This window comes from Melanostigma gelatinosum (genome assembly GCF_949748355.1).
Source record: "Melanostigma gelatinosum genome assembly, chromosome: 3".
Lineage (NCBI taxonomy): Eukaryota > Metazoa > Chordata > Actinopteri > Perciformes > Zoarcidae > Melanostigma > Melanostigma gelatinosum.
In genome coordinates, this window is record NC_136636.1 from 12,582,634 (window position 1) to 12,603,759 (window position 21,126).

The window sequence follows — 21,126 nt, forward strand, 5'->3', positions numbered from 1 at the left end:
AGCAGGTTTAAACACAGATGGATGATGCCTGGTAATTCTTTCTTTTACGTTAGATAGAGTTCACAAACAATCAAAGTGTACTGACATTTAGTTGAACTTTAAAAACTCAATACGGTTTGAATTTCCATTGTAGTCCTCGTAAAAAAAGGGATAAGATGACATATCTCCAAGTCGAGTAAGAAAGTTTAAAAGACACACAAAGCAAAACATGTTTACCATTTATCCTTTTCGTCTGTCCTCGTAGCTTTAACCAGCTTCGATGTGGTAATCCAGTATGGGCTGGCTACTCCTGAAGGCTTGGCAGTGGACTGGATAGCAGGAAACATTTACTGGGTGGAAAGCAACCTGGATCAGATAGAGGTGGCCAAGTTGGACGGCACCATGAGGACCACGCTGCTGGCTGGGGAGGTGGAGCACCCTCGAGCTATCGCCCTGGATCCCCGGGATGGGTATGCTTACTGTACCTCCTGCCGACATCAAACAAAACACATTTACAATTAATGATGATGGCATTTAAAGGCCTATTCAAAGGGTAAACATGTTTGTGATCGTGGAGCTGGCTTCACACACTGATCCTGAACCTATTGCAGCATAATCTTTTGATAACTGCATGCTGTGGAATGACGTTGCAGGATCCTCTTCTGGACAGACTGGGATGCCAGCTTGCCCAGGATTGAAGCTGCATCCATGAGTGGGCAAGGCAGGAAGACCATCCATAAGGAAACCGGCAACGGAGGCTGGCCAAATGGACTCACTGTGGATTATCTAGAGCGACGCATCTTCTGGATCGATGCCAGGTCATAAAAAGGGCACAGACATGAACACACTCGCACAAACGCCTTCATTTGATGCACATTCGGTGTCCTTCAGTCACACCCAGAAACTAACTGAAAAGTTGTGCCGTGTGCAGGTCCGATGCCATTTATTCAGCCAAGTACGACGGCTCTGGGCTGATCGAGGTTCTGAGGGGACATGAGTATCTGTCGCATCCCTTTGCCGTCACTATGTATGGCGGAGAGGTTTACTGGACGGATTGGAGGACCAACACGCTGGCAAAGGCAAACAAGTGGACGGGAGGCAACGTCACTGTGGTCCAGAGAACCAACACGCAACCTTTTGACCTCCAGGTCTACCATCCATCCAGACAGCCGCAGGGTGAGAAACACTGTGTTACACGTGAACATACACGTACTGCCGTATATTAAAAGTGTTTGGAAATCAGGGCTACAGAAGCAACTAGTTATTCCTTTAACACTAGTATATTCATTATGAGAGCGACAACTCAATCGTATAAATGCTGATTCATGAGATGGTTCAAGCGTACATTCTAAATACTTTTTTCCACACTCGCTTCTCCCTAGCTCCTAACCCATGTGCGGCTAAAGATGGCAAGGAGCCCTGCTCTCATCTATGTCTCATCAACTACAACCAGACATTCTCGTGTGCCTGCCCTCACCTCATGAAGCTGGGCCCTGACGAACGCAGTTGTTATGGTAAGCGACAATTTTCCCCTCCGCTTGCCTTGGCAAGTTGAATGCCACAGTGTAGCCCCAGTCCTTACAGAAGTGTGTGTGTGTGAGTGTGTGAGTGAGAGAGAGAGGGTTATTAAACAATCTAGACTTTTTTTCACTTTGAGTTGCTATTGCTTTGACAGCTTTGCAGCGCATTGAAGTGTCTGTCTGTTGAAAAGTGAGAGCGGGCCTGTTTATTCAGTGTGTGCGTTTAGTATTCAGGGGAGCGCTTTCTATTATCTTCAGGGGTAATGGAATGGAGAGCCCCTTTCTGTCTGATGCAGGCATCAGCCACAACCTGCCAAATCCACCACCTAGTCTGGCCTGGCCGATACAGCCCTGACACTGTCATTACTCTCCCCCTCTCTCTGTCTGCTTCCCTCTCGTCCTGTCTATCATTTAAGCTGCACACAGTTGAACGATGATAGGACTGTTGAGACCAATGCAATTGTAACGGCTCTGCGCTGATTGAATTTACTCTCGCTGTCACGGCTGTGCTATTGCGTTAGCCAGCCAGACACAATCATTAGAGTCAAAGATGCAATTGGATCAACTGTTTGTTCGAGTGGCAGGAATAATGCGCCGATGCACCCATCCATGCTGCAACCACCGATCCCAACAACCCGAGCATTTGCGTCCACTCATGCATTTGACTTTTGTCTTGAAGCTGCATTTAACTCCCGATTACCCCCATTGAATGCCGAAGGTTTTGGGAGTTACTGAAGGATGCTTGCCAACATGTTCCCCACCCAACAGAGTCTCGTCAGTTCCTGCTGTATGCTCGCCAGATTGAGATCAGAGGGGTGGACATCGACAACCCTTATTACAACTACATCATCTCCTTCACCGTGCCTGATATCGACAACGTGACTGTGGTGGACTACGATGCTCTGGAGCACCGTATCTACTGGTCAGACGTCCGCACCCAGACCATCAAGAGAGCTTTCATCAATGGCACTGGAGTTGAGACTGTGATCTCTGCTGGTACGGAGGAGGCAACACAACAAAATACACACCTGACTAGAGGCTCATTGTTTTCAGTATTGACAGCTTTTTATCAAACAGGCAGATTGGTTCGTATGTCATTCACTTGGATATTATGTTCATGTGTTTTTAAAGCAGTGTCCTGCTCCAAGAAGGCAACTCTTTACAGTTTGCAAATAGAAATGTACCGTTCGTTAAACCCCGCCTCCAAACGTGAATTATCCAATCATAGCTTAGTAACTGAAACTAGGCACTTGCCACTTGCAGTGCATGTTGCACACAAAGACTTTGGAAGGTAGTGTCTTCTGATTAATGGCTCTGTGTGTATGTCGTATATCTTTCTTCAGATCTGCCCAATGCTCACGGCCTGGCAGTGGACTGGGTGTCCAGGAACCTCTTCTGGACCAGTTATGATGCCAATAAGAAGCAGATTAATGTTGCCAGACTGGACGGCTCCTTCAAAAATGCTGTCATCCAGGGCCTAGACAAACCACACTGTCTAGTGCTGCATCCAATACTCGGGTTGGTCGTCCACACACACACACACACACACACACACACACACACACACACACACACACACACACACACACACACACACACACACACACACACACTAAATCTGTCACTTATTCTAAATTAAGCTTTCAGAAATTGTTCTCAGACACCCTCCTGATTTCACCTTTAACCTACTACACGTACACACAGAAGTGCGCACACACAATTATACACACTCAGGCGGTGTCTGGCTGTACTTCTGTTTGCAGTCAGCGATGACAGGCAGAGTCGTTTGGTATCGATGGTCGCTAACCTCTGACTGTTACTTCGCTCAGGATGTGGTTCCAATTTTTCTCCCCTCGTGTCTTCTTTCTCCTCCGTCGCTCTCTTTCTACACCTTGCTCCATTTCTATTTTTGAAAGATGGCTGCATGCGCTCAGATATACAGTACTATATGTAAATGATTTACTGCCAGTGTCTCTGTGGCTGTCTGTCGCTATTTCTGACCCAGTGTTTATCATACATCCCGTCCCCTCCTGCCTTGTTTAGCAAATGTCCATTTTCCCTCCCTTCTTCTCCTTGAAACCTCATCCCCCCTAACTCCCCAAACAGAACCTGGCCTCTGTCCCTCCTCTGTCTCAAGAGCAGGAACAGACCATCTGTATTTATATATTTAGTTCTGTCCTGCAGGAATATGTGTGCTTTTGAGTGTTTGAGGTGGATGAAGAAAGGATTTTTTTTCTTAAGAAATGTCCCTGACGCCTTGTGTTTTTTTGTGTACCGGTACTCCTTCCTGCTTTCAAAGACTTAGCCTACTTAAGCGGAGGAATGTTTCCGATTTGAGCATTGTTGGCATGGGGGAAAATGAGAAGCAGATGCTGGATCCATATGCTGGGGCTGTCTCCTCTTTCTGGCACACAAACACACTGCCCAATACGTCCAGGAGTGAGTGGGGGCAAAGAGAGTCAGGGAGGGACAAACTCAAACGTGTGTGTGTGTGTGTGTGTGTGTGTGTGTGTGTGTGTGTGTGTGTGTGTGTGTGTGTGTGTGTGTGTGTGTGCAAAAAAAGAAGAAGAATGAGGGTGTTTAAATGCTGCAGAAACTTCATTTGAAGGCATGCTCACAAACAAATGAAGGGTGTGGTGGATGTGGTGGGATTTAACAGGAAGTGGGTGATGGGAGAAGATGGATACCCTTTAAACATAGATTACACGCAGTCTAAACACAGTGACACACGATCACATTGTCCTGTATACTCCGCGTTGTAGTTTGAGAAGCAACGAAGTTGAAGGCAATGACGAGCCTGAAGTCATTTTTCAGCTGCTGATTTGAAGTGGCTCCCCACAGCTATATATCGGCTTCATCCAACTTCTTCAGCCTCTGTTGAACTTGAGACATTTTTTTTTTAACATTCCTATTAGTCACATATGGTATGATTTGCAGACCAGATTTGCTCAATAGATTCTACAGGATTGTTTTTGTTGCTATTCCTAATACTATTATGATAATATTATATGCTGCTATATATTATACTTACCCATTAATAAGACCATGCAGTCTTTTTTAGATCAATATCACTTTTTCAAGACAGAAAACATTTCATAAGATTCGACACAGAACCACAAAACCAGCATACAAACAACGAAAGGCAGCCACCCAACCATCAACCAACGAAATATAAAAAAAAACGATTACAACAGTCATGACAAACATCACAAGATAAATTGATTCCCTCAAATCATTTATTTCACCTTTTTCTCAATAAGTGCCACACAATGAGCAATGACTTTTATATGGTGAGACTTGGGAGTCATATTAGGTGGCCGATTGACTATGTTTAGCCTATAAGGTAAGATTTAAAGTATGATTTAAGAATGATTTAGAAGTTCTCTCTCTGTCTGACCCTTTCAGGAAACTCTACTGGACAGACGGGGACAATATCAGCATCGCTAACACAGACGGCAACAACCGAAGTGTTCTCTTCACAGGCCAGAAAGGCCCTGTCGGTGAGTGACAGTACCTCTTTGTCTGACTGCATGAGAGACAGCACCCCCTAGTGAAAGGGCATGTCATTACATATCAGCTCTCTGTTGGTTTTCCAGGTCTCTCCATTGACTTTGACACTGAGCAGTTATACTGGATCAGCTCAGGAAACAGCACCATCAGCCGCTGTAAACTGGACGGCTCTGGACTGGAAGTGCTTGATGGAGTAAAGGGCAAGCTGACCAAGGCTACTGCTCTGGCCATCATGGGTACGTTTCCAGAAAATGTTCATTTTAGCCAGCAATTTATGCAGAGAGAGCTCAGCCCTGCCATATGATAACGTATGTGTGCCTTTAAATGTTGCTCTTAGTTAAGGTTGAGGGTTCTTCTGGTGTTAGGTCGGGTTCTGATGGAGAGTGCTAAGCATCCTGTCCTCTGTTGTATCCTTTAGGAGACAAGTTGTGGTGGGCGGACCAAGGAACAGACCAGATAGGAACCTGTGACAAGAAGGATGGCGGCAACTGGAAAATCCTGAGGAACAGCACGTCCCCCATGATGCACATGAAAATCTACAATGAAACTGTGCAGAAAGGTGCAGAGCTGGTTAAATTACGACGCAAATCCATTTTTTTAAAACAAAGGGAGGAAAATATGTCCTTGTCTCATTCAAGGTCTGTTTTGCTTGCTGCATGTGGCCTGTTTATCTGTGCCAAAGCATATCTGTTTATGTCTCTGTAACCCCTCTTTGATATGTTTTCTGTATTTGTTTTCATGCTTTTGTGTTCCCAGGCGCCAATCTCTGCAGTAATAACAATGGAGACTGTTCCCAGCTGTGTCTCCCCACCTCCCCGACCACCAGAGCCTGCATGTGCACTGCAGGATACAGCCTGCGCACAGGGCAACAGTCTTGTGAGGGTAGGACACATTCATACACGTTTTCTTGATTTCGCCAAATTTGGATCTAAGAATTGATGAAAATGATCAATGTGTGACGTAACTCAAAACATGGAGTTTTATTTGTTTTTCTTTCTGTAGGTGTTGGCTCTTTCCTGCTGTACTCTGTGCATGAAGGCATACGTGGTATTCCTTTGGACCCATCAGACAAGTCTGATGCCCTGGTACCAGTGTCGGGTACATCCCTGGCTGTGGGCATAGATTTCCATGCTGGTACGACTTTTTTCAACAATAAAAATGACTCTGAAATACCAGATTCATTTACCAATGCATTTAGTATGTGTTGCTGTATTAGGGTAAAGGAAAGTTCTGTTCAGTCCAACTCTTTCACTTGTTTTCACAGACAATGACACGATCTACTGGGTGGACATGGGCCTGAGCACCATTAGCAGGGCCAAGAGAGACCAGACCTGGAGAGAGGACGTGGTCACTAACGGCATCGGCAGGGTGGAGGGCATCGCTGTGGACTGGATAGCTGGTGAGAGACTCCGCAGACATGTAAAAAACATAGTGTACATGATCAAGATTGTGGAATTCAAACAGCATCAATCATAGATACTGATAAAAACTAAGTTTCACTTTTGCTGTCAGTATATCCACCATCCTTTGTTTTTCTGTTACCACGCAGTAGTAAGGGAGATGGATATAAAGCAAGGCGGAAAACCTATTGTACTATAAAACAGGAAAGAGATACACAAAGAACAGACACGGAAGGGAGAAAAAACCTGTGAAAAATAATATAATTCCGAGGTCATTGAAAGTCACTTTTAAGTGTCCAGAAGGAGGTTTTACAGGGCCGGAGCATTAACGTTTCTCCTTCATCCTCCACAGGAAACATCTACTGGACGGACCAAGGCTTTGATGTCATCGAGGTGGCCAGACTGAACGGCTCTTTCCGCTATGTGGTGATCTCCCAGGGCCTGGATAAGCCTCGGGCCATCACTGTCCACCCTGCAAAAGGGTGAGAGGAAACAACACTCCAATTACTACTGTAGCTGTCTGTAGCTTCTGCTTCTGTAATCTCTCTCGTTATTGATTTCTGAGGAAGTTGTCTCTGTGCTTTGCTCTGTGTGTGTGTGTGTGTGTGTGTGTGTGTGTGTGTGTGTGTGTGTGTGTGTGTGTGTGTGTAGCTACCTGTTCTGGACAGAGTGGGGCCAGTACCCCCGTATTGAACGGTCTCGTTTGGATGGCACTCAGAGGGCTGTCCTGGTCAATGGCAGTATCAGCTGGCCCAACGGTATCTCCGTTGACTATGAGGTGCAGTATAACGGGCCATCCTTGCATTTATATCACGATATTACAGTGCAGACAGGGAACACTGCATCATAACATCATCTCAACCATTCCCGTCCGTGTGCATGTAGGAGAGTCTGCTGTACTGGTGCGATGCCAGGACAGACAAGATTGAGCGCATCAACCTGGAGACTGGAGAGAACAGGGAGGTGGTGCTGGCCAACAACAACATGGATATGTTCTCTGTGTCTGTGTTTGAGAGCTACATCTACTGGAGTGACAGGTCAGACATACCCACCACATTTGTCACTTATTCGCGAGTCTTAATATTTCACTCATCTAGCTTAATTTCTGTTTGACATTTGAACCAGGACACATGCCAATGGCTCCATAAAGAGAGGCAGCAAGGACAACGCCACAGACTCTGTGTCTCTGAGGACTGGTATTGGTGTACAGCTCAAAGACATCAAGGTTTTCAACAGGGCCAGGCAGCAAGGTAAGCACCACGGCGTTCGTTTTAAAACTGTAAAATGTCTTTTGTATTTTTACATCATCCTAGTTAAATACTTCAAAAATGTCACATCACATTTGTTGTGCAATTCCATGTTGTTTTGAGCAATTTAATTGTCGTTGAGGATTATTTCATGGATTTCACGTCTCTGTGTACAGGAACAAATGTGTGCAAAGACAAAAATGGCGGGTGCCAGCAGCTTTGTCTTTTCCGTGGCAATGGACAGCGGACATGTGCCTGCGCTCATGGCATGCTGGCGGAGGACGGCTGCAGCTGCCGTGACTACGACGGCTACCTGCTTTACTCGGAGCGCACCATACTAAAGAGTGTCCACCTGTCGGATGAAAACAACCTGAATGCCCCCATTAAACCATTTGAGGACCCCGAGCATATGAAGAACGTCATCGCACTCACTTTTGATTACAGAGGAGGTGGAGGAAAGGGAGCCAACCGTATCTTTTTCAGCGACATCCACTTCGGCAACATCCAGCGGATCAGTGATGACGGAGCCGACCGCAAGACTGTGGTAGAGAGTGAGTATTCCCTCGTTTTAAGTCGAACAGCCACCTGTCTTTTATCAGTCAACCTCCACCAGTTTATGTCCCAGTTTATTCCCCTTCCTAAACACTGGTCATGAGTCAAGAGTTATGTCTGGTTACGCCACTTTATTGGTGAATAACAAAGAACCTTAGTTGTAAACATCAGATTCGCAGATGACCTTATCTCAGCACAACAAAACACAGGTGCACCGTTAATGTTTTACCAACGTGCCTTTACTTTCAACTGTTTTACAAGGAATGCATGATTCAGGATTGTTTGTCCCACTGTCGCTGGGGAGCGGCACCTCCCAGAGCTACTGGTTTGATCTTCTTTTACAATATCCAGACAACCAGTCTTGTCAAGAGGCAAATATGTTGAATGTTGCCTGCTGTTGTGAGTGTTGTTGCTTGTCCTTGCTAAGTAGACTTTTCTCGTGAGGGTAATGATTGTGTCTTTCAGCAAAGCTGCTCAGCTCATAATTGTTTCACTGTGAGTCCCATCAGGATTTGCCCAGTGGCTCAGATGTTCGGGTATATCAAGCTAGTTGTTGATGGTAATACACTCAAGCAGCTACCATAGCCACAGCAACACTGGCTCTTTGCTCTCCCCTCTTGAACAGCCTTAGTAGGTCTTGTCTGAACTTTTGGGACATCAGTACATATAGGATGGGGTTCATCACCGTAGACGAGGTCGCCATGAGGCGTGCAAATACACTGAAGGGGCCGTAGCGCGGAGATGCACCAGTGGCCTCTAAGCTTTCGTCCACCAATAAGGCCAGTGTGAGTCCATAGGACGGCAGCCAGCACAGGGTAAAAGCCAGCACCAACATGGCCGACGTCTTGGTCACTTTGCTCTGGTAGCGCTCTACTTGGGGAGCCCTGCCGGTATGCTGCCTCCCCCACAGGAACATGTAGACGCTGCCGTATGCCACCGCAATGGTGACCAGTGGAAGCAAGAAGGCCACGAGGAAGAGAAACAATCCGTAGATCAGCTGATCTCTGTGGGACAGGAAAGCAAAACAAGCAAGGCCATCAGGGGTTCCGCGTGGGGTTCCCACAAAGCGAAAAACCAGCTGTGGAGTAGCCAGGCAGCAGGCCGGGACCCAGAGGAGCACAGCCGCGATAGACACACGGCGAGGGGAGAGGAGGCCGAAAGCTCTGGCAGGCCGCACCACAGTCAGATATCGAGACGCAGCCAGCATGGCCAGTGTGAAGGCGCTGGCTGAGGAGCAGGCCGATCCCAAGAAGCTCACCAGACGACACATGAAGTCTCCGAACGGCCATCGCTGCATGGCTATGGCAACGGTGTGGAAGGGAAGCACGGAGAGCAAAAGCAAGTCTGCAGCGCTCAGAGCCAGCAGGAGGACGTCAGTTCCTGTGCCTGTCATGGAGCTTTGAGGGGACTGTCCAATATGTCTCCGCCTTCCACACAGGATCATCATCACCATGGTGTGCCCGCCAACTCCCAGCGTCAGAATCAGTAGATCTAATACGGGGACGAGGACCTGCTCCACATTGCCCAGCCCCGTGTCGCTGCTGTTCCCCAGCAGATCCTCTGAACCATTCGAGTTCAACAGCAGCATCCTGCCTTCAGTTATGGAGAAAGTCATGTTGCCACTGTTGGCTTTAGGTTGGGTTAAAATATTCTCACGCCGGTCATAAAACTACTGATAATACCAGTGGGAATGACTACTCATACTGTGGGTATGACTAATCAACTAAGTTCCAATAACTTCCTTAAAGGTTGATGGTAAAATCGACCAATAAAAAGGACTGACGGTGATTCGCATAGAAATACACACATAGATTACATACATTCATGTCTACATTGTGAAATGACATCCAGCAAATGACCATTTTCATAGTAGAAATCAAGCTGCTTCCAAAGTGCTGTATGTAAATCAAGCCACTCCAGTCCTCGCAATAAGCTCCACCTGTGATTGGCGGGGGGATGGTAAAGCGAGTGAAATAACCTCGGACTCCTCCGTTGAAGTCAAGACACTCCTGATTTCACAGTTGCTGGGGCGTCCATCCATCTCTTGTTAAAGCGTCCAGGTGTTGAGAGCTAAATGCCGTAGACCGTGTGATTTCCTGTCACCTCAGAGCAGGCGGCTACTCCACATGACATCTCAATCAGGCCCGTGCTCAGCAATCCACATTCAGCCTCGCTCCTGCCTCCAAGGCACGGATCTCCTGAGACGCACAATTCTGGCAGAGGAGAAAATGAAAGGAGGCGAATAGCGCGACAGTAAGAGGATGACACGGAGTAAACGGCAGGTGAACTCTGGACTGATCATCATAGAGCAGGCGAGAGATAGGCTGGCCTGCTCTCTGTGGGAGGGACTAATGAGGCCAAACATAGTTTTTCCCAGGGTCAAATGTGTCTGTTTGTTATCTGAAAGGATCTGTACATTTTCGAGGAGTTTTTTGTTCCTGCACACGTTCATACAGAGTGAGACAGAGTGAAATCGTGTTTGCCTTCAGAAATCAGGGTAATTCTTGACTGCTGGTCTGATAGAAAACACTGAACTGCTATCACACCTACTGCATACAACTGCAATAAAGAACTATCGGTGTCAATTTCACCAGCTGAGCTCAAGAGCTGTAAATCCAGCTCGTCTGAATTATTGTAAACAGCAAGAGAAAATCTCCAGGAGCCCAAATAGGCTTCGGTCAACAATGCAGTGTGAAGATAAACAAAACTGAAAAGCAAGAATTTGAGTAGAGAGAGCTGCAGGCTGGAGCTTTATAATTCATTAACAGAACCAACGAAAGAGGAAATAGGGGTGAATGGATTTCAAGTTGCTCGTCATCGATTTTTAGCGCATTGATTTACGAGCACGAGAAGCAGAGGGGAGTTGTTTTTGTGTCATTCCTTCGCTCAGCTCTCCAGTTGCTTTGGTTCATTCACAGTGTCCTAGCATGGGCCAGGCAAATATTGATTCATGTCCGCGGCGTTTCACTGGATATGTTGAGGTGGAGTGTTAAGTGTCCCACCTGGGGGTGAACCTCACTGATCCTCCGGCCCGAGCTGATGGAGTGAGATCATACCCAGCCCTGGAAAAAGCCGCTGCAATCATTCGACCCTCACTTGTTCCATTGCAGTAACAGTAACAAGAAGGCAACTATTACCAATTATTTGGCATTGGAGCGATCTGGTGTGTTTTCAAATATACTTCTCCTGAAGTACACTTGTGTGTGTGTGTGTGCGCATGTTTTGTTTCACCAGCAGAGCAGCTGTTCTCTATCTGCCGCTGCAGAACTTAGTGTTCCTCCATCTTGGCTGACTCTTGCCTGTCCTCTGGCCTCTGTGCAGGCTAGGTGCTCATAACCTCTTCCTCATTTCAAGGCTGTGTAGCAGAAAGAAACCACTTTTTACTTCTCATCTGTTGATGAGGTAGCGCGATGGAAAGTAATACGCAAGGCTGCAACTGTTATTGTGACCTTTATAGTGAGCTATTTGCTGGAGAAAAGCCTTGAATCACACTGTGTTCTTGGTCATTAGTACCACGCTGTCATGTCCATAGCCCTGACTCTCTGCTGCCCGACAGCAGTCTGCCAACAGTGAGCTGCTGCCAGACAGTCCACATTTGGCCTTTTAACACAAAACTGGGATTGACGTGCTTCTTTTCCTTACCCTCTTTTCTCTTCTCCCTTTTTGTGGTTCCCTTTCTTCTCTGCCATTTCTCTGTTTTTTTTTAATCTCCTGCTCTTCTCTCTATTCTTTCATTCTTCTTCAGATGTTGGCTCGGTGGAGGGCTTGGCGTACCACAGGGGCTGGGATATGCTGTACTGGACCAGCTACACCACCTCAACCATCACCCGCCACACCGTGGATCAGAGCCGCTGGGGTGCCGTTGACAGGCACATCGTGGTCAGCATGTCGGGAGATGACCACCCCAGAGCCTTTGTCCTTGATGAGTGTCAGAGGTTAAAACTAACACATGAATTCCCACCACACCTCCTTGCATTCAAAACTATTCCTAAATTCGGTCCAAAAAATTCACATGCACATTGCTGTGTTTCTTTGTTCTCTCTGCAGCCTCATGTTTTGGACCAACTGGAATGAGCAGTCTCCCAGTATTATGCGTGCCACACTGGCTGGTTCCAACGTCCTTGTGATCATCGGCAATGATATCCGAACCCCTAACGGCCTGGCCATAGACCACCGCGCTGAAAAACTTTACTTCTCTGACGCCACACTAGACAAGATCGAGCGCTGCGAGTATGACGGCACTCGCCGCTATGTGAGTAGCATGCACGCTCACACGCAGACAATCGCGGTGTACATTATGCTGCGTAATGGAAACATTTATACCGTATTATAGGGTTGCCGAATAACAGTTTGCTTCTCTGTTGCAAGGCTGAAATTTGCTGAATGCATGAGGTCGTGACTGTGGTTGTGCTTCCCCCTGCAGGTGGTGTTGAAGAATGAGCCGGTCCATCCGTTTGGCCTGTCCGTGTACGGTGACTACATCTTCTGGACTGACTGGGTGAGGAGGGCCGTGCTTCGGGCTGACAAATACACAGGAGGAGACATGAAGGTGCTACGTGCTGACATACCTCAGCAGCCAATGGGTATCGTCGCTGTGGCTAACGACACCAATAGCTGTGAGTTGTGTGTGTGTGTGTGTGTGTGTGTGTGTGTGTCTGAACTGTGTGAAGACAGTGCAACAGTGTTTTTGAAGTCCATAATGCCTAGCACTGGGCAATATGGATAAAGTATCACCCAGTGATATTTTCACAAAATCCACTTTCATTCATAAAAAACCTTTGCATGATTGACTATTATGATTTTGTACATTTTGTGTAAAAATGAATTGATAAACTTTAAATACAGAATAAAACATCTAAACAACAATACCTTTTTTTTTGCTAATCCATCAAATGAAATACCTGGCAAGTCAAGATACTTCATCACAATGAAACATTGTAAAAGGAGGTTTGAGTGCGTTGCTAAAACATTCATGAGCAGTTAATGAGGTGACAGAAGTAATCTAGGAGTGACAATGGAGAAGATGAGTTGATGACATTTCATAGGACGGGCCCACCTGACATTCACAACCCCAACATCAGCTCCATATCACCACAGACACAAACACACAAGTGGCTGCTGAATTGCTGTTTTTCACTGTAATACTTCTCCACCTCCTTCTCAAACTCCTCTTGTTCTGCATCTCCCACTTGTCTGTGTCCTTTTAAATCAATGCAGCCTTGCAGGTTTTTTTCTCTCTACCATATCGTCAGCCCTCAAGTTGCCTCATTCAGTAAACTCTCTCGCTCTCCAATACCCACAGCGACCACACAAGCAGAGAGCCTGTGGTAATAGCTGCAAATCCCATTTAGATTGAGTCACATTGAAATACCCATGTGTGTGTGTGTGTGTGTGTGTGTGTGTGTGTTAATATGTACAGTTGTATGTGGCTAACCTTCCCTAACTTTGCTCATCTCTGCATAGGTGAGTTCTCTATGTGCCGTGTTAACAATGGAGGGTGTCAGGATCTGTGTTTGCTGACCTCTGAGGGGAGGGTCAACTGCAGCTGCCGTGGCGACAGGAAGCTTTTGGAAGACAACACCTGCATAGGTAACACAAGACAGGGAGTGAAAAGGGGTTGTAATAAAAGTTATCTTATGCACGCGATTCAAAGAAATATTTTTATCAAAAGACTGAGATCAGGCTTTGAATGGATTTGAATGAGCACTGAAGATTTTGCAAGCTGCATGCCTCGGGGTAGACAACACTCCCTAAGTGCATTTTTCTGTCTTTGTCTCACAGCCCTCAACGCTACATGTAACACCATTGATGAGTTTGAGTGTGGAAATGGAGATTGTGTGAACTACACTCTGACTTGTGATGGCATGGCCCACTGCAAGGACAAGTCCGACGAGAAACAGTCCTACTGTGGTAAAGTTGAACCTTTTTGGCTCAGTAAAAACAGTTTCAATCGTGTTCCTGTCGTCGACATTTGTGGTTTGAGTCTGTATCATTTCCTGTCCGGTCCTCAGCCAACCGTGTGTGCAAGAAGGGTTATAGACGGTGCGTAAACAGCCGCTGTGTGGGGCATAGCTCTTGGTGCAACGGGCAGGACGACTGTGGTGACAATTCTGATGAAGTCTTCTGTAACAGTGAGTCAAGTATTCCGATTTAAACAAGTTCTTCTCTGCTGCAGTCATATGACAGTTACAAATTAAACTCCACCAAAACACCGTCTCTTGTTTTTGTGTTTGTCAGCTACGCTGTGCACAGCCGATCAGTTCCAGTGCAGAGACGGAGGCTGCATCTCCAACTCCAGCAAGTGTAACCAGAAAGTGGACTGTGAGGATGCCAGTGACGAGATGAGCTGCAGTAAGTGAAACGATCCGATCCATTCAGAATGACTAGATGTTATAGAAAAATGGCACGGCTTTCTCACAGGCTACGGTGTAAAATAGTGCTGCTCTCCTCTTTTAAGCTGCCACGGACTGCTCCAGTTACTTCCACCTGGGAGTGAAAGGAGTGACATTTCAGAAGTGCGAGTTCACTACACTCTGCTATGCCCCTTCATGGCTGTGCGATGGAGCTAATGACTGTGGAGACTTCTCAGATGAAAGAAATTGCCCAGGTATTTTATTCTCGCATTTTCTCACAGCATGCAGGGGAAAATGTGAAAGAAATTTGTCGACAGAGAGATTAGAGCCACAAGAATGCTTTCATCCATTCAATTGTGGTTTGGGAGGAAATTCTTGGGAGGAAATTCTCCATAAAAAGTATTGCAGTGTAAATTAAATTGTCTCTGTCTTCATACTAACTGAATTCTTTAATGTTTTCTCCATTGACTTGCCACTTTTCTGTCGCTTTGCCAGGGAGCGGGAAAACAAAGTGTCCAACGCCCTTCTTTGCCTGTCCAAGTGGACGCTGTATCCCGATGAGCTGGACTTGTGATAAGGAAAATGACTGTGAGAACGGTGCAGACGAGGCTCACTGTGGTAAGTTTAGATACTCGAGCACAAACAAGCTGAAGTGCAATAGACAGTCACTTTGTTGTGGCGCTTGTATTTTGCACTTTATACATTCTTTCTGGACCTCTAGATAAATTCTGCTCAGCCACTCAGTTTGAGTGTGGGAACCACCGCTGCATTCCCAACCGCTGGGTGTGTGACGGAGCCGATGACTGTGGTGACAGCAGCGATGAGGACAGCAAGTGCAGTGAGTGTTGGGCACAAACCTTTAATGAATACAAATACGAGATTAATTAGAGCGAACATTTCGACCGGCAAAAATATTTGACAGTAGAATCCATGGACAGTATCAACATACATTATTAAACTTGGAGGATCTTGGTTTGTGGATATTGTGATACTCTGAACTAGAGCTTTGATTCATCTGATGACCACTACACAATACTCAAGTGCAGTATGGACTAAAACATTGGCATGTATGCAAATCATTTAGGTTTTTGTGATAGCTTTAAGCAATCATGCTGCCTCTGAAACATTTCCAAAATATAATTATCTGAGTTTGCGGTATGTTCTCAAATGCAAAGAAAGGCTTCAAAATCATCTTCAATAACCTCTTTCACACACAGAGACCAAAACCTGCAGTCCTGAGGCGTTCCAGTGTCCTGGATCACATAAGTGTATCCCCCAGCGTTGGAAGTGTGACGGAGATAAAGACTGTCCTGATGGGGCTGACGAGAGCGTCAAAGCTGGCTGTGGTGAGTGCAGGCCGGGGTGGATTTAGTCAAAAATAAGAACATTTTAATAACCCAGAAAAAGAAATACATCTGTATCTTATAGGGGACTCTTTGCATCATTCACTCACCAAATATTTCTATGTCTCAGTGTTCAACAACACGTGCAGCAGCAATGAGTTCATGTGCCAGAACCGACAGTGTATCCCCAAACACTTTGTGTGTGACCATGACAACGACTGCAGTGATGGCTCAGACGAGTCCCAGGAGTGTGGTGAGTGGAACCATGACCTGTTACTCCTGATGGGGCGATTTAAAAAAAAAAAAAAAAAACCTCCCTTTTCCTCCTCGCTCTCAACAGTGAGTTCAACTGTCCTAAACCCTCGTGCCCTTTCTCGCTTCAGAATATCCGACATGTGGACCCAGTGAGTTCCGCTGTGCTAACGGACGCTGCCTCATCCAGAGTTCATGGGAGTGTGATGGAGACTTTGACTGCCATGACCACTCCGACGAAGCCCCCAAGAACCCACACTGCACTGGCCAAGGTTAGTCCCACACATGCACTCCAAAAGCACTTTACTCTTGGACAAACAACATTATAGCATTTACAGCAGATCAACAGTAAAGACAGCAAGCACGGAAAAGGCGCATCCAGTGTAAGAACATATGAAGTGAATATGGCACCATTGCTTATCTTTTTGGCAACTGGATAGCACTCTCAACAGCTGTGATTTCAATGAATTCCTGAAATGATATCTGCCCCACTAGTTGTAGGGATACATCTATATTGGGTCGTTGGTGACTCAAATAGCTGGATCAGGTATTGCTGACAAAGGGGCCGATGTATTCAATTCTATGCAACTCTTTATCTGGATTGAAAAAGTCAGATCGGTGCTTGCCCAACTTTCTTTCTTTCTTGTTACAGAGAAGAAATGCAACGACACTGCGTACGCCTGCAATAATGGAAACTGTGTCAATGAGACATTGCTTTGTGACCATAAAGACGACTGTGGCGACGGCTCCGATGAGCTGAACTGTTTTATTAACGAGTGCCTGAACAGCAAACTGAGCGGCTGCTCCCAGCTCTGTGAAGACCTTAAAATAGGCTTCAAGGTAAGTGAACGCCATGAAGTTGTGACTTCAGCTTTCCAGGAATAGCATGCGCTGTTGCTTTACCTGCTCTGTACTCTGTCCCCTCACAGTGTAGATGCCACCCTGGTTTCCGTCTGAAAGATGACGGGAAGACGTGTGTCGACATAGATGAGTGCACAGCCACCTATCCCTGCACGCAGCGTTGCATCAACACACATGGCAGCTTCCACTGTCTGTGTGTGGAGGGTTTCCAGCTTAGCCCTGAAAACCCCACCATATGCAAATCCACTTCTGGTAAGAAACATGACAAGATTAATAACATCCAGGAAGTGTTTCAGGAAAATCCACTCACATATGATGTCTCCCTCCCCGCAGATGAAGAACCCTTCCTGATCTTTGCCAACCGCTACTATCTGAGGAAGCTCAACTTGGATGGCTCCAACTACACGCTTCTCAAACAGGTGAGTCTTGCAGATAAAGACTAAAAGATAATGTCCTTTTGAAGCGCTGAGAAATCCTGCAAACGGGGATTTTATAACTGGCTCAGACTGATGCAGCTACTGTGCTTTGACAGGGATTAAACAATGCTGTGGCTCTGGACTTCGACTATCGCCAGCAGATGATTTATTGGACAGATGTGACCACCCAGGGCAGCATGATCCGCCGCATGCACATCAACGGCAGCGATGTTGAGGTCAGTGTGGATAGCGGACAGAGAAATGTGCTGAAAATATCTTCTGAATCTCCACATAAAGCCTGTATTTAAAATCAATAATTAATCTTGATTTGTATTCATGCATGTGAAGTAAAAACCGAGGAAAAATAATTGAATCGCTGATTGCGAGGCACAGTTTCAGAGTATTCATTCAAGTATGTACTGCTCATTTGTTAGGTGCTTCATCGCACATCGCTCAGCAACCCTGATGGCCTGGCAGTCGACTGGGTAGGAGGAAACCTGTATTGGTGTGATAAGGGACGGGACACTATCGAGGTGTCAAAGCTGAACGGAGCGTACCGGACCGTTCTGGTCAACAGCGGCCTGAGGGAGCCACGTGCCGTGGCTGTGGACGTTCGCTACGGGTAAGAGTGAAGATCAGGGCAGAGCAGGGAAACTTTGTTTTATTCCGTTTGGATGCCAGAGGGAGATCATTTTACCAACACCATCAATCCATCTGTTGTCAGTTACATTCAATAAATTGACTTTTAATTACTGCACTTTTTGCGATTTTGCACTGTGTTGAATTCTGATTTGTTATGACCAATGAACCTAACTAATACAGCACATCCCTGACAGGTACTTATACTGGTCAGACTGGGGTGACACCCCCCACATAGGAAGGATCGGGATGGATGGCTCCAACAGGAGTGCCATTGTGGAGGATAAGATCACCTGGCCCAATGGCCTCACGCTGGACTTCATCAATGACCGCATCTACTGGGCCGATGCTCGAGAGGACTACATCGCATTTGCCAGCCTGGATGGAACCAACAGACACACAGGTAACACGCGCACAAACTCAATTGGAGTGTGCACTTCTCCAGTTGTCGTTACTAACGTATTTGTCTTTGTGCCTGTGCGGCTGTAGTTCTTGTTCAGGATATCCCCCACATCTTTGCTATGACTCTGTTTGAGGAGTACATCTACTGGACAGACTGGGAGACAAAGTCTATCAACAGAGCTCATAAGACGCTGGGAATCAACAAGACCGTGCTGATCAGCACCTTGCACAGACCGATGGACGTCCACATTTACCACCCGTACCGCCAGCCGGAAGGTAAAACCAAGTAACCGTCATTCATAAGTGCCACATGTGAATCTTCATCTGTGTCTTGGACCGTGTCTGATAATTTCCTTGTTCGTCAGTGGCCGGCCACCCGTGCCAAAACAACAATGGAGGATGCAGTAACCTATGTCTGATCTCACCTGGAGGGGGCTACAAGTGTGCCTGCCCCACTAACTTTTACCTTGCAGCTGATGGTAGACAGTGCTTGTCCAACTGCACTGCAAGTCAGGTGAGCTAACCTGATGCTATTGTTTGAGCCTGTATCGACACATTATTCATTTAAAAAGTAAATATGAATAATTTTCTCTTCTGTTCCTTCAGTTTGTTTGCAAAAATGACAAGTGCATTCCATTTTGGTGGAAGTGTGACACTGAGGACGACTGCGGGGACCGCTCAGATGAGCCTGCAGACTGCCGTGAGTGACGATTGTAGCCCGTCTACAAAATCAGTGTTGTTTGTTCCAGTTAATAACGATCTGTGTTTTGTCTCCGTAGCTGAGTTTAAGTGCAGACCGGGCCAGTTTCAGTGTGGTACAGGCATCTGCACCAACCCGGCCTACATCTGTGATGGGGACAATGACTGCCAAGACAACTCTGATGAGGCCAATTGTGGTACATGCACCTACTCATACTTACAGAATTTCAATCTTTTTCTTCGATGAACCCATAATAACCCATATCCTTTTATTGTTGTCTTCCTGTCTCCAGACATCCACGTGTGCCTGCCAAGTCAGTTTAAATGTACCCACCCCAGTCGCTGCATTCCTGGCATCTTCCGTTGCAATGGACAGGACAACTGTGGAGAGGGAGAGGATGAGAAAGACTGTCGTGAGTCTCATTGCCCTTTATGTTCCTTGGGCCTTCTCTTGGTTTTTCTGTTTTTGCCCTGCTAGTGGCCTAAGGCTTCATTCATCTGAACACGTTGGTCCAGAGCAAGGTATCTCTACAATTTCAAGCATGACTAAATTTTGTCCCCACCGGATGAACCCGACTATTTATAGTGAGCCCTTTGATCTTTTCTCTATCACCTTCGTAAGCCACAGTTTCCACTTATACTGTATCTCAAAATCTGATGAGCCGATAGGACGGCTGAGCACAGTCTCTAGGAGCCGCAAGCAGGACTTCAGCATTGTAGTCATTGAAATTTGTGATAAGGTAGCAATTCTTCTGTATTTATTGGAGTATCTGTTTGTTTCTTCTGCAGCGGAAGTGACATGTGCCCCCAACCAGTTCCAGTGTGCCATCACCAAGCGCTGTATCCCACGGGTGTGGGTGTGTGACAGGGACAATGACTGTGTGGATGGATCGGACGAGCCTGCCAACTGCAGTAAGATACAGCTCATTACGGAACAAAACGGCACCGCTGCTTTAGAAATCAGTCTCTACTGCATGAACAGGACCTGACTGGTTATATTGATGGGAGGCTGTGGGTGTCCGTAATAGATACAAATTTAATACTGGCTTTTTGAGTTTAAAAAGGAAGCTTAGGTTGCTTTCACACCTGTAGTTCGGTTCAGTATTAGTATTAGTAGACAATAGATGTACAGGTAGAGACAGGACTATACCACAGGCCCTTTGCATGCCCCCAGACGACTGGTGTAAAAGTCGGGAAGCACACAGACACTGGATGAGGCGTCTTATCCAGTAATGATTTCGGGCGTTTTACTCTGGGAATGCGATCACACACTTTTAATGGACTTAATTAACTGACAAAGTACACAGAGTCAGCTTTTGCCCTATCAATCAGGGGAAATACCCACACTGACGTGCATATCTGTTGTTTTGCATAAATAGGTTACATCACTTCCCAACAGGTTTCATGATTAGCGGATAGATTTATTAGTAGTAAAGCTTTTGAAACCATGCTAATAGCTTTCACACCAGCTCAAACTAAACGTAATAACCGGGCAAACGGATTTAAGTTTGTTTGAACAAAACCAAACGGGTTATGTGTGAAAGCCCCCGTAGAAGTATACAGCCACAACAGGTTATTCAGCAGTCCATTATTCAGTTGGTCGTTATTATAGCTTAATGATAACAACACTGTTATTTATTTTGTTGTCTGTTAATGCTGTTCCAGAAAGAGAGCATAAAAGTGTGTTTAGCTATGTCTAGTGTCAGTGTGCCTAATCCATTAAATCCTTTATGTTGCAGCCCAAATGACATGTGGTGTGGATGAATTCCGCTGTAAGGACTCGGGGCGCTGCATCCCGGCACGCTGGAAGTGTGACGGAGAGGATGACTGTGGAGACGCTTCAGATGAACCCAAGGAAGAGTGTGGTAAGGACAGAGTGGCAGATGGAGAAGGGAAAGAAAGGACGTTGTTAACAGGACCACACTTGTACTTATCGTGTCTGTTTGGTGCTCA

The 21,126-nt window shown here is 46.2% G+C and overlaps 2 protein-coding genes across 2 annotated transcripts in view; one reads left to right on the plus strand and one right to left on the minus strand.

Annotated features, from left to right (window-relative positions):
- Window positions 1–21,126, plus strand: part of LOC306775035 (low-density lipoprotein receptor-related protein 1-like) — an 83,273-nt gene that overhangs the window by 53,143 nt on the left and 9,004 nt on the right. The window contains exons 25-67 of the mRNA XM_079265244.1: window positions 245–449; window positions 633–797; window positions 911–1,155; window positions 1,362–1,493; window positions 2,268–2,495; window positions 2,843–3,017; window positions 4,905–4,999; window positions 5,096–5,245; window positions 5,428–5,568; window positions 5,766–5,891; window positions 6,012–6,143; window positions 6,274–6,408; window positions 6,762–6,891; window positions 7,061–7,187; window positions 7,295–7,446; window positions 7,535–7,659; window positions 7,833–8,207; window positions 11,954–12,143; window positions 12,256–12,460; window positions 12,632–12,824; window positions 13,672–13,797; window positions 13,990–14,118; window positions 14,220–14,339; window positions 14,446–14,559; window positions 14,666–14,815; window positions 15,057–15,179; window positions 15,283–15,399; window positions 15,779–15,907; window positions 16,035–16,157; window positions 16,288–16,428; window positions 16,809–16,996; window positions 17,086–17,269; window positions 17,351–17,436; window positions 17,550–17,669; window positions 17,868–18,055; window positions 18,270–18,475; window positions 18,562–18,750; window positions 18,840–18,988; window positions 19,081–19,174; window positions 19,254–19,370; window positions 19,467–19,586; window positions 19,963–20,085; window positions 20,913–21,038. Of these exons, the coding sequence (XP_079121370.1) occupies window positions 245–449; window positions 633–797; window positions 911–1,155; window positions 1,362–1,493; window positions 2,268–2,495; window positions 2,843–3,017; window positions 4,905–4,999; window positions 5,096–5,245; window positions 5,428–5,568; window positions 5,766–5,891; window positions 6,012–6,143; window positions 6,274–6,408; window positions 6,762–6,891; window positions 7,061–7,187; window positions 7,295–7,446; window positions 7,535–7,659; window positions 7,833–8,207; window positions 11,954–12,143; window positions 12,256–12,460; window positions 12,632–12,824; window positions 13,672–13,797; window positions 13,990–14,118; window positions 14,220–14,339; window positions 14,446–14,559; window positions 14,666–14,815; window positions 15,057–15,179; window positions 15,283–15,399; window positions 15,779–15,907; window positions 16,035–16,157; window positions 16,288–16,428; window positions 16,809–16,996; window positions 17,086–17,269; window positions 17,351–17,436; window positions 17,550–17,669; window positions 17,868–18,055; window positions 18,270–18,475; window positions 18,562–18,750; window positions 18,840–18,988; window positions 19,081–19,174; window positions 19,254–19,370; window positions 19,467–19,586; window positions 19,963–20,085; window positions 20,913–21,038 (6,588 nt within the window). The remainder of the gene's footprint in view (window positions 1–244; window positions 450–632; window positions 798–910; window positions 1,156–1,361; window positions 1,494–2,267; window positions 2,496–2,842; window positions 3,018–4,904; window positions 5,000–5,095; window positions 5,246–5,427; window positions 5,569–5,765; window positions 5,892–6,011; window positions 6,144–6,273; window positions 6,409–6,761; window positions 6,892–7,060; window positions 7,188–7,294; window positions 7,447–7,534; window positions 7,660–7,832; window positions 8,208–11,953; window positions 12,144–12,255; window positions 12,461–12,631; window positions 12,825–13,671; window positions 13,798–13,989; window positions 14,119–14,219; window positions 14,340–14,445; window positions 14,560–14,665; window positions 14,816–15,056; window positions 15,180–15,282; window positions 15,400–15,778; window positions 15,908–16,034; window positions 16,158–16,287; window positions 16,429–16,808; window positions 16,997–17,085; window positions 17,270–17,350; window positions 17,437–17,549; window positions 17,670–17,867; window positions 18,056–18,269; window positions 18,476–18,561; window positions 18,751–18,839; window positions 18,989–19,080; window positions 19,175–19,253; window positions 19,371–19,466; window positions 19,587–19,962; window positions 20,086–20,912; window positions 21,039–21,126) is intronic.
- LOC306775034 (somatostatin receptor type 5-like) lies at window positions 8,777–9,796 on the minus strand (the record flags this gene model as incomplete). Its single annotated transcript, XM_079265243.1, has 1 exon — window positions 8,777–9,796. The coding sequence occupies one exon, from the start codon at window positions 9,794–9,796 to the stop codon at window positions 8,777–8,779; it is 1,020 nt and encodes a 339-aa protein (XP_079121369.1).